Source organism: Protopterus annectens, chromosome 11.part0 (assembly GCF_019279795.1).
Source record: "Protopterus annectens isolate FY-2018-M chromosome 11.part0, PAN1.0, whole genome shotgun sequence".
Classification (NCBI taxonomy): Eukaryota; Metazoa; Chordata; order Ceratodontiformes; family Protopteridae; genus Protopterus; species Protopterus annectens.
The window spans coordinates 1,081,797,129-1,081,810,435 of NC_056745.1; the positions used below are offsets into that span (position 1 = coordinate 1,081,797,129).

The 13,307-nt window shown below is 38.7% G+C and overlaps 1 protein-coding gene across 3 annotated transcripts in view; it reads right to left on the reverse strand.

The window, feature by feature from the left end:
- Positions 1–13,307, reverse strand: part of LRRIQ1 (leucine rich repeats and IQ motif containing 1) — a 3,765,329-nt gene that overhangs the window by 1,115,802 nt on the left and 2,636,220 nt on the right. For all 3 annotated transcript variants that reach the window (XM_044088432.1, XM_044088431.1, XM_044088433.1), the window contains one exon: positions 10,028–10,116. In XM_044088432.1, coding sequence (XP_043944367.1) covers positions 10,028–10,116 — 89 coding nt within the window. The remainder of the gene's footprint in view (positions 1–10,027; positions 10,117–13,307) is intronic.

Sequence of the window (13,307 nt, forward strand, 5' to 3'; positions counted from 1 at the left end):
GGGATTTGAAAACACAAAGGATGTCGGTGCTGGGATCAAAGATTTCAGATGCCATTGTGTCTTTCTCATGTGAAGCATTGCCAAGGGTATCATGAGAATCATGCAGGCCATGATACCCAAAATCCTGAGGTATTCCCTCACAGTGATCAAAGTCTGAGTGGAAAACCTTATAAACAGATCTAGATATACTAAGGTGTCTAGTTGCCCCCCCCCCCCAAGAACATAATTACATGTGAAGGAGTCAAAAAAGAATGTTGAATGTCTTCTTGGCATCCCAGCATGTATAAGACATCTCTCACCCTAGAGAGAGATTACTGACACTTTGAAAAAGACTCTGCAAAGATAAGCATGTTGTTTAAATATGGAAAAATGTGGATACCCTGTAGCCTGCAATGAGCTATAACTACAGCTAGACACTTTTTGAACACTTGTGGTCCAGTGGATAGTCCAAAGGTTAAGGCAGAAACTGATAATGGGATCCTGACACATAGAACCTTAAGAAACAGCTGAAGTCTGGATGAATAGGGATGTGATAAGCATCTTTTAAATCCAGCATTACCAGGAAACTTGAATGAGAAAGAAAAGGTAAAGAAAAGGTAACAGGTTGTGGAATGACAACATTTTGAACTTGGGCACTATCATAAACAGGTTTAGAAAAGAAAGATCCAGAACTGGTCTCCAGCATTTTTTTTTTCTTTGGTACTAAAAACATACATGAATGAAAACCTTTTCCCATCTGGGAGGGAGAAACTGGTTGCATCACTCTCTGGGACACCATGTAATGAAAGACTTCTTCTTCTGTCGGCTTTTCCCGGTTAGGGGTCGCCACAGCGGATCACCTATCCGCTCATGATTGGCAGTGGAATTTTACGGTGTTGAGTTGCCAGCCCGGCGCCCAACCTTCCATAGAAGGCACACACACGCACTCATGCCTAGGGCCAATTTAGTGTCCAATCCACCTACAGCATGTCTTCGGGATGTGGGAGGAAACCCACGTGACCACAGGGAAGACATGCAGACTCCGCACAGAAGGCACCCCAGCCGAGGATCGAACCGGAGAACCTCTTGCTGTGAGGCGGCAACACTAACCGCTGTACCACTGTGGCTGCCCTAGCAAATTTATTACAACTACAGTCAGTAAATGACAGACATTTGAGTTTCAGACTTCATTTCCTTCTGAAAAATGCATGCAAAAGCAGCATATACTAAAAGAAGCAAGCCTGGCTGATAAAATATTTTAAAATAGATGAACTGATCATACATATGTCTGAAGACATTTGTAGACTTTCCCACATTATGTCAGCACTGCTGCACTACAGACTGACAGCATTTTCATATTTTCATGGTACTATTCTACCAACTTTCTAAGTTTTAAGAATAATATTTACAGTTTGTCCCTAATTTTATTCCCTTTTCTTCCCCCTATTACTTTTGGTTTTGTTCATTAATTTTTGATCAATGAAATGGAGAGTTTCAGATGCAGCAAATTAAAAAAAAAATCTAAATAGCAGCCAGTGTCAGAAATAACATTCCTTTGGTGGTGAAGGGTACGAATGCTTTAAAGATGATGGAAATTAAAAATATATATATTTTATTTTAGTAATGTCTGCTATCCTCTTTCTAACTACACTTACACTATAACATACATAGTATATGCTTGTCAATTTTTTTTCCTGTGACTTTCTGTCTCTTCCTCTTTTTTCTTCAAACACTGGAATTCATCAGTCATTCAAGGTTTCAGCGGGTTGGTGCTACAGCTTTACACATATCACCTCATCTGACTGGCCTGGTGGAAAAAAAATTAGTCTGGTCTGGTACATGAGGGATTACTCCTTGAAAAGAAGGAATTTCTTCCAACTACCTTTTGTAACCTTGATGAATGTCCTAGCACACATTTGTCTGAAACTATCTATTGCCAAAAAAAAACCATGGAGATTCATATTTTCTGGAAGTGTAAATGGGTTGTCAGGGAGGGAGTGGCAAGGTCCCTTAAAAAAATCATTCTGACTTGTTAGACTGTGCTTGGTTTGGGGGGGGGTTTACATAATTATTTTTGGAACCTCTTTGTCATTTATTCTTAAATGTCTGGTTACCTGCATTTTATTGAGGCTGTTTATTTATGTATTTATTGCAAAAAAATGGACAAGGGGTTAGATAATTCCTTAGAGAATTTGGAAAAGGAGGGCTGAACAATCTTAGAGATTCCCTATATCAACTTACACCTTTCATCACAGTCTTTGATCACTTTTGCAGCAGGCAGGCCAAAAACTAAGTCTCTATCCAAAGAAAAAAATTAGACTCTCATTTTTAACATCATATGAGAGGTTCTGAGACTGCAGCCAGGCAACCTCCACAAAACAGTAGCAGTGATAATAGGCTTGAAAGAAGTATCAACTGAGTCATACACATACTGCAAACAACAAGTAGTGACTTGTACAATAGAAGAAACTAAATTATTTAAAGCAGATTTTCCTCACATGAAGAAAGTGCAGACAAAACATTCCTCATGCTTTCACAATTAGTCAGATCAAACTTTGACAATTCAAAATTCTGAAAATCAAAGTTAACAAAGCATATACTTCTTCCCATACTTATCAATAATCTTCCTATCCTTATCAGAAAGAGTAGGATTGGAATTAACTGAACATTTAATTAGCAGCAGTAGGATTAACTAACGCCATAGCTACTGGGTGAGGTTTGGAAGAGTGTATAAAACTTGAGGATCTTTATACATCCAGTCTGTCTTTTTAGGTGCTGGGTATCAGGAAAATTGCAGGGAGTAACATACACACATATCCTCCAAAGGTGACAGAACTGAGGAATAGGTTTCTTTCTGTGACAGCTATTACTATTTTCTGAGGGACTGAGAAAGCTCAGTGTTCCTCCACTGACAACACTGGCACATTCTGGAAACCATCTCAGAGAAAGACAACCCCCCCACAGGGAGAACCAGAAACGGAGCTCTCTTCTGAGTCTGAATCAGAAATCCGAGTAGAAAACCTAGTATGAATGATCTTACTGTCCAAATTCAGAATCTAGAATCCCTTCAGGAAAACAGGTATCCCTCTTTCTTTTATCAGAAATTAGTTTATAAGAAGGATCAACAGCTTGAATTAAATCCTAAGCCAGCCTGTAAATTACTCCTGTCCAAAGATATTTAAGGATGAGTAAATACATGTTTAGTTTTCTGCTTCTTTTTGACAGGAAAAATGGGATCATCAGTGTTATTAATGGCAGATCATCACATCATTCTGACAAAAAAATCCTTCCTTGTTCCCTCTCCCAGGACTGACAAGAGTGGCTCTCTCTTGCCCACTGAGAGGATCCCAACAGCCGCAGAGAACATGGCTAACCTGTGGTCCATTGTGGCAGCAGTTGTTTCAGCAGAGGGATCCAGGATAAAAGATGAGTGGTCTGAGCTACAACTAATAGCTGCAGCAGGGTCACCCACTTGCAGCAGAGGCAAATTGCTTGCCTGCTGTGGTGGCAAAGGCTGTTTGCTTAACTTTTTCTTTTAGTGGCTGGAAGAAGGACTGATCATGGAACCTACAGTCTGTTCCCTGGTCAAACCCTAAGGAAAACAAGCAGCAAACACCACTAAAAATTTAAAGTCATTAAAATGTCACTTTTTTTTACAGAAAAACACAGTAAAAGCACTTTATGACACCGAGCCCAAATAGTAAAATAATCAGAATTTCTTCACAAAACAAGTGATTTTAAATAATTTAAACAATGTTTAAACTGACAGGAAAAAAGAGTGCTCTCATTTGAAAGTACAATACAGTTCCTTGACAGTCCGTTAAAACACAAACCGCTAGCTTTAAAATAACTAAACTGAACAGGAAAGTGCTATCGAATGAAACAATTTATTTTTAAAGGGAAGTTTTTTTTTTTCCTCAAAGGGAACAATCTGCCCAGCAAAGAAATAGCAAAAGCTGACCGTCGATCCTCAAAAACCTCAGAGATGCATACTCTGCAGCAGTATAAAAGCTCTGAAGAGTTTGGCGCCCGAACCTGTCTTTTTAGTCAGCTTAGCTTGAACTGACTGATGGTTTGGGAGTGTGGAAGGTGTCCTGAAGCTTTGGAAACTGGCTGGCTGTTATATCCTTGGCAAGATATAACCCATATAGCTAAGGCTACTGCAGCAGTAATCAATATGGTACATCTACTCTATAACTGTAGCCCTAACGGTTTAAGCAAATCACAGAAACACTTAATCACCTCCAATATCTATCTTGGGTATGAATGTCAGTTTCCTTAGTTTCTCCTAGTGTTTCTTCTCAATTAAGGAATGAGTAGTTTCTAGGATCTGACTCAAAACATCTCTGGTACTAGGCATTAATGGCCTTGACAGAAGGGTAAGGAGAGGTAGCCACCTTCTTTCTACACCTGCCCAAAAACCCTAGATTCTTAATCAAGATGAAATGTACTTAAGTCTGCATTTTTTGTCACTTTTATGGATTTAAAATATTGCAATAGATTCATTTCTGACAGAATTATACACATCTTGTTTCTATTTTTAATTTATTGACCTTCTTGTGAGCTGGAGGCTAAGAATCTAAGAGATCTAGGAAGATTTTAACATTGGAGGTACAGACTTCTCACCTTCCAGCAGTATTAGAATCAGCAATACCTTTTCATAAAAGAATTCTCTGTCTCCCATTTGGAATACTTCTACCATTAAATTTGCTGTTTCCCCAAAGGGGAGGTCTTCTGGGATAGACACTGGGGAATGAGAAATAACACTGACAGGATCAGAACTCTGAGCCACGTATGAGAGAATGTGATTACTATAAAACTTCTCTGCCTCTTCAAACTCAGAAGATAAAGAAGAAGGAGATTCCTTACCGTGAGAATTCAGGGTATAAACACACTGTCCTGTATGAATTGCACAGTCCATTGTCAACCTTATTTAAGCATAACCTTGACCAGTGGATGGGAAATTGGTAACCCCCCCACCCCCCCGAGTATGGACCCATGTCTCTGATAGACAGAAGCAGGCAGTAATTCCCAAACTAACATACCCCCCCCACACACACACACACACACACACACACACACACACATATCCTCTAGAAACTTCCTAACATACTTCCACCTAATAAACATCCATGATAAATAGGGTTGGATTTCACAGCTAGGCTTATAAAAGACATAGTGGTCCTTAGCCTAGTATATACCTATGAGATCTTTTCCTGTTCCCTTTCTCTTAAGATAAGAATGCAGACACTGGCAAAACGTTGGGTTGTATGAGATCATCAGTAAGCCTTCAACAGTGGGAAGTTTGTACTGATAAAAGTTGTGGCAGAGATGGCTGAGGTTCACACCTTGACTTTTCTTGTACTAAATAAAGATAATTACATTCAACACCATGACAGTCAAAAGTATTTGTTTTCAGTGAGGCACTGATGGAACTTTAGAAAATACTCATGCAACTGAAATGTGTATCAGTGCCTGCACAGGACTGATGAGGGAGCACAGTCCAATGTAGCACCATAGTGATATAACCAGTTCCTCAAAACACAGACCCACAAATGGAGGTTCCTGTCTGGCAGCCTGAATCTCTACCTATTTATTTTAGATTTTACTGAACTCTAGCCTGTTGCAGAGAAACTTTTTCTCAGCATCACACTGACTGAGAATCCCCTGAAATTTTATTTTTGGTGGTGTATCATCAAAGAAGCATGAAGAGGATTATGTTCCTTTGATTGTTCCCTAATGGGGCAGCATTTTATTTTCTCCTTCTCTGGCTTTTAAACATGTCAGACATACCCCAATCAGGTTGTGTTTAGTTGTACTTTCCTCTTCCTTGTTATGGCATGTAAAGACATTTCTATTTTTTGTTTTCATTCCAATAGGTATGATTTGCACATGTTTAAATCTTCTGGGTTCAGTAGCATAATTTTACTTCAGATAATGTTCAAAAGACTCAGAAACATGACTAGTCCCCCCAATAATAAGCACTACAAATGGAAGTCTTTGGTGCAGTTTGTCTAACACAAGGACATTTGTAAACAGCTTCAGACACAGACATAACCCTTCATGTAGAATAATTTAGAACTATCAAACCTTGCTAGCAAAATTAGTGTTCAGGGATAAAACATATATAGTAGACCTGGAAAAACTAAAAAAATCTACTGACAAAATGGAAAACACAGTAAAGTGACTAAAAAGTTTGAAACAGCAAGAAGAAATGGTCTGAGCACATTGCTTCTCACATGTAAGAAGCATACTATGTGACATCAGTAATGACAGATGTCAGTGATCAGGGGTAGCCTGCATGAGGGATAAATAGTGTTGTTGAAAACTGATCCGAGTACAGCAGCCAGTAAGCACAATGCTGGGAAAGCCCGTATATTTTCATTTACTGTGGTAGCAAACTATGTGTATGTCTATACGTATATAGACACACACCGATAAACACACACACATACACATCAGCGGTGCAAGACCAACAGTGGACTCTGCAAGGGGAATCAAGCAATTACATAAAAATGGTTGAATGTTTACTGCAGTTTCATTGATGAGAAAGTCCATGTCTTACAATTTACTGTTACAGTGACCCTTCCTGAAAGTTATATGTACATGCAGGTGTGAGATCAGCACTAGCCTACATAATAAGCTATACATAACTACTTAAAAACTGTCAGGATTTCAGTTTCTTTGTGAGAAAGCCATATGTTACGATTTACTGCTATTGTCACTCTCCCTGAAGAGATATACATGCATGCATACATACATACATATCTTATAAACATAAGACAGAGAGAGACCAACAGACAAAATATACTTGCAAGTTGCAAATTCACGTCTTTTAAAATAGTTACCTTCAGATGCCTTAGAGTATAAATAAAAAATGTTGCAAATAACTCTTTTTTTAACCCTGAGTGCACTGATTTGCTTGTCTGATACAGCAGCAAATGTATGCCTTGTCGTTCATCAGAACACAGCCTGACACAGTCAGTGCTGCACAGTAGTAGCTAGGATTATTTATGGCTACTAAAAATCCTGGACTTTGCTATGTTCCCCAAGAAAATAAGAAACTTTAGTCTTGGACTTTTCTTTGGCTTGCCATCATGTCTAAAATCATGCAACAGTAGAAGTAATTTAATTTAAAATCAGTGTTATTTAATTTCTCTATTTAATTAGCATTCGGTAACAATAATATATACTTCTACAAATCGCATATACCATAATGCTATATGTAAGGGGGGTAGTGGCCCTTTAACTCACCCTTAAGATCAATGTGGAGGTTAAGGAAGTTGCAATTTGTTCCCTATAAACAATACTGCAGAAAATGCAGTTTGAAAGTATTATTTTTTTAAGTGATCAGCTTATATCAGGAATCATCATGTACATATGCATACACTATCCACAGTGTGCAATGCACATAATCCAGTGTTCTTAAACATTGTTGGGACTAAATCACTCATATCGCTGTACAGTACATTATGGCTTTTGTTTAATTAAAAACAATAAATAAGTGACTGCTGACAGTTGTAGTTAAGATCATAGGAAGTTACTAGGCTAATCGGCCTAGGGCCCTTACAAGCCTAGCCAAGTTCTACCCTTATTTCCACAATCAGCACCTATTGCCCCTGTCCAAGAGGGACACAGGTGGAACCCCCAGGGTGACTGTACTGTTAACCTTCCAATCGTCCAGACTGCATTTGAAGAGGGTGAGTGAGGTGCTCTGTTTGACATGAAGTGGGAGTCTGATCCAAAGGTGTGGTAACCCCTGGGAGACACATCTATCCCTCCAGCAGGTTTATTAATGTCACATACCAGGTTAAGGTCTTTAGAGCGAGTAACCTGTGTACCATTTGACTTGCGGATATGCAGCATTTCTAATAAGGTAGGGTCAGAGATTGCCTTATATGCAAGGCAGAGATCGCCTCTGAGTAGTCTGTATGAAACAAAATAAAGTGACAGTGATTTCAGATGCTCCACATAGGACAGATGCTGAAGACCTTGAATTTTCCTTGTGAGGAACCTTTGTGGTCTGTCCAATTGCTGCAGGTGCTTGGAAAGGTGCATACCAAAAAGGGTGTTGTACTCAATTACTGGCGTGATGAGGAAAGAATACAGGGAGGTTATAACGCCTAGTTTTCTGGAGGCAATGCCCTTACTTATGAGATGAGCAATACAGAATGTCATTCTTACTACTGTGAAGTCATGGTGATCAAAGGTAAAGGTGCTGTCAACCTGTCTGCCCAGGTCTCTCACTACTGAGTGCATACTTAGGGTGTTGCTAGTAACATGGTAGTTAGCAGGAAAATCGCTCTTACCGAAAGGGATGATAATACATTTTTTTACATTTCGTTTAAGGTCATGACTTTGGCATCAATCATTTGTTTGTGTTTGCAGGATGTTGACATCATTTGGAGATTGTATGACTGCTCCCAGTTTGCCGTCATTAGCAAACTTTTGTCAGCCACAGACCTTTAGTTTTTGCTTATACTTTGGAGAAATATATTCCAAACAGTAGAGGTCCCAGGACTGATCCCTGTAGAACAACACTGGTTACAAGTCTGCTGTTGGAGGTGGATTCCCCTATTTTGACTATATGTGTTTTATCAGTGTGGCAGTTAGTGACCCATCTAACGATATAAGTGTTGATACCTAGCTGGGTGAGTTTGTCGATGATGCCTGAGTGGGGGATAGTGTCAAAATCTTGGTAGGCTGTATGCACAGATTTCCCCTCGTCCAGGGCCTTGGTGATTGTCGAAGATGTTCACCAATTTTAACAGGCATGATCTCCCTTTGAAAAATCCAAACTGAGTAGGGTCAAGTGTTGGAGATTACCTATATCCTTGTTGATAAGGTCCATGATGACTCACTCCATGGTCTTGCAGATAAGGCTAGTCAAGCTAATAGGTCTACAGTTCCCGGGGACAGTGGAAGCACCACCTTTATGCAAGGGAATAACAGTTCCCACAGTACTGCCTTCACACATCCACAAATTTTTAAACAGATTCAAGATACAGTTGATTGTCAGCAAAGTCAGTGGCTGTTTTTTTGCAGTGCTATATTCTTAGTAGGTTACAAATTTAACTGTCATTCAAGAAAAATCGACATTATTAGCCTGACAGTACAATGTATTCCAAACAGAGAAAGGGACAGTTTTCCTCTACACAGAAGCATATTGCAATGCAACATTATCAATGAAAGTTGCAAGACTTACAGTACTTAAGCTGTTTTCTTAAAACTTTAATCTACTGAGGAACTAAAACTGAAAAACAAAGTGTATTTTATATGATCAGCATTGTCTATGCCAGTTCTCAAAGTAACAGGAATGCTTTGTGTAGCTTAGGGCTTTCTATGGCTGATTTCTCCACTCAGTGAGTTGGCAACACACTGATGTATTTTGTCAGTTTAAGAATGGGTGTACTCTTTCATATAGCTCCAGAGAGGAAAAAAGCATAGCCATGCTTAAACATTTAAAAAATGTTTCTTTTTTATTTCTGAGGTGAATGCTTTTCTCTTGAACAGTGATGGCTATCTACTACAAACTATAGGGAGGCAGACTGATGGACAGATTAGAAACCATGCCTGCAGCACTGACCCTAATCAAACACACTCCTACCTGCTCTATATACATTTACACTGTGGAATTAACATCCAGATGAATGACCTGTGGTTTATCAGTTCAAAACTAAGAGCTAGACATGTATTAGTAAAGGGAAACAGACATCAAAAGAAAATATGCAAAGAGGAAAGAATATAGGCAAAGTTTGAATTCGTGTATCACATGAACAACATTTTAGGTCTGCCTGAAACCAATCAACAAATATGGGTTTTCTATCTTTTTTCCATGCAAGTCAAGAACAGAGTATAATTTGGCATTTCAAATCATTAACTGTATTCTTTGTTAGTTTCAGATGCTTAATTACGAACATTAAAATAAAGTTGATTTTTTTATTTAAAAAAAAAAAAAAAGTAAAGCTGCATTTTTATGTGTAGAACTTTACTTTATTGACATGATAATAGTAATTGCGCAGGTTTTAAATATATATAATTCACTTACCAAGTAATTGTTTACTTCTTGCTTTCTTGGACTTCATCTTCTGAGCTCGTTTCAGCATTAACTGAGCAGTCTGCATATCTTTAAACCCCCTGGAAAATTGTTTTAAAAAGAAATTGGTGTAGTAAAGAAATTATGATGCATAAAAACATATATTTTCTCTTTATGTAGTAGTATAACACAACACAATCTCAGCATTTGCCAATTTGCCACTAAAGAATGTTAACATGCATCTGTAAATGGCTGCTGCAATAGGTTCATAGGTAGCTACTAGGCATGCAGTCTAACAGACCTTTAACAAGCCTAGCTCAAATTCCTGTTTAAGCACTATTGAAGTGACTCAGAGGTGTAACTAGCTAATAATGTACCCAGTACTGTTTCCCGATCTGTCACCCATCGAAAAAATAAATGTTTCTTTTACATTTAAACTGCAGCAAACTGCTTGGCACATTTGCAGAAAGCAGTTGCTACAGTTTAGACCACACACAGAGCACTACTGTGTTTCAATTTAAAAAAAAAAAAATGTTTTTTGAATTTTAAAATGTAGCAGGCAGTTCCTACAATTTATACGTCACACAGAGTGCTGTAGCACTTAGTTTTGATTACAAATACACAGAAGACCAATTAGGATTGGCCGATCACACCTAACACTATGCACCCAGGGTGGCACCTCCTCGAATTCTACATGTCCACCTCATGACTCAGGTGTAAGAGTGCATGCTGATACATAAGGGATGCATGGGTGTGAAAGGAAAAAAAACAGACATATCATCAAACAGAGGAGGACATATGTAGCAGGTCCATCTCATTCATGAGAGAGGAGAATATAAATGAACAAGGAGAAAAGGAGGGAGGGTGTCAGTACTGCAACAGTGATCTATTTATTTATTTCCAGTTTGATTACCGGGGAAGTCCACTGGGTCAGAGTGACCTGTTTTCAGTGGAGGCCCAGGGAGGAAAGCTCCAAGATACATAATACAGATAAGTTACAGAAATACATGGATGCCAGTCTTACATAATATGGAAACAGTTACAAGTAAGTACCTTGAAAATATGCATAATAAGCAGAAAAGCATTGAGTGTGAACTTATTGTTTATACATTTTCTTTAGTGTGCACACTCAGATATTAGGTGAGAAGATGTTTTATATACATACTTTTAAGTAAAATGAGGATAGACTATACATGCAAAATTTGAACATTTATTGTTATGGCATGTTCTTCCACAGGTGTATTATATATTTCATTTGATTAGCGTTGCAGTACTGCTCACATATGAAAATTCTCAAAGTATTTAAAGTACCTTGGATGAGTACTGAGGTGTAGAACTGGAGTCTAGAATTCCTTGAGGGAGTGATCTTGTGAAACCAGTTCTGACCCTAGAGAAGCATTAGTTTTGTAATGTTTTGAAAAGGTATATATAGAAGACCAAGTGGCTGCTTGTAAAAAGGATTTTGATTCCAGTTCCTTGAAAGAAAGCACCAGAAAAAGCAACAGTATTGGTAGACTGAGCTTTGAGTTAGTCTGGGAGAGATTTTCCATGAAAGGAATAACAAAAAGAGAACTACAACTGGATATTGTTTGTTTAGAATCAGGGAAACTCAGTTTTTGAGTGCAAGAGATGAAAAGCTGATCCAGTTTTCTGATAGCTTTGATTCTATTTAGACAAATTAAAACAATCTATGAATGTCCAGCAAATGCAAAATTCTCTCTCTCTTGTTTTGAGGACTTAAGAAGAATGCAGACAAGTTAATAAACTGGTAAAAATGACATTTCATTGACAACTTTAGGCACAAAAAAGATGTTATGTCTTAGCATAATGTTCCATCTGTGTTGTCGATCTTCATTTGTTCTTGACTCTTGGGTGTCAGTTCCGATCCTCGGAACTGGTACGGCCACTATATAGCTTACAGCAGCTAAAGATCTCTACCCACAATGACCCTCTCCCATTTACCTCAGATCGAATTTGCAGACTTACAGAAAGCCAGAAGAACCATGAGCAAATATGAAGAAGCCATGTTCAAGGTGAACCCTAACAATGCACCCAGGACAAAAGTTCACTCCTCCAGGAATTCACAAGATGGGGAAGGAGGGTGGGATAACAAGAACAGATGAAAATCGACAACTCAGATGGAACGTTATGGTAATACATAACTATTTTATCTAATGTTGTCAATCTTCATCTATTCCTGACTCTTGGGACAGAGTCCACAGCTACTTTAGATCCCGGGAGGCTCTATGGAAGGATATTTCTGAGAACCATAGAACCAAAGGAAGCTCTTCTCTTGGAGACTAGATCTAATTTGTAATGAGTGCTAAAAGTATGTAGCCCACTTTGCTGCTGTGCATATTTCATACATGGAAGCCTTGAAATGGAAAACAGCTGAAGTGGCCATTGACCTGGTGGAATACGCTCACTGGCACAGGTAACTTGAGATTTTGATTTTATTATATATGTAAATAATACAATCTCTTAGCCATTTTGACAAGGTAACTTTGGAAATGGACTTCCCTAAAGTTGGGCCAGAGAAGGAAACAAACAACTGTTCTGATTTTCTAAATTCTTTAGTTCTGTTGAGATAGAAATGTAATTGTCTGTGAACATCCAGCAAATGTAGGCAATACCTGCCTTTGTTGGAAAAACTGGGGAAGAAAATGAGAAGTTATGTACTTACCATAATGTTCCATGTGAGTTGTTCATCTCACCTTCATTCTCACTGATGGGTTCGGAGCCGATCCTCAGCTCCAACTCGGCCAAATGCTAAATCTTGAGGACTTCAAACAGCTCGTGGCCTACTCCCTATCCAATGATGCAACAGTACTTCCCTCAGATCTTGTTTGCCCAATTATACTGATAACTAAAGACTATAGACATTGAAAAAAAATACCATAGACAAGGACAAAATATCACTAGGACTTGTTGAAACTTCCTGGCCCTCAAGACTTTAAAGGAAGGGGGTTGGTGGGTGGGATGTAAGAATGAAGGTGAGATGAACAACTCACATGGAACTTTATGGTAAGTACATAACTTCTTAATGTGAAGTTGTTCTATCTTGCCTTCATTCTCACTGATGGGTAAGCGTCCCAAGCACCATCTCCTTGGGTGGCTCATGGGAGTATATTCCTCAGAACCATAGAACCAAAGGAGGCCCTGTCCCTGGAGGCCTTATCCAATTTGTATGAGTGATAAAGGTATGAGGTGAAGACCATGCAGCTGCTGCACAAATAGAATCTATAAGCAGCCGTGCCATAAAGGCTGAAGAAGTGGAAAATGCCCTGGTTGA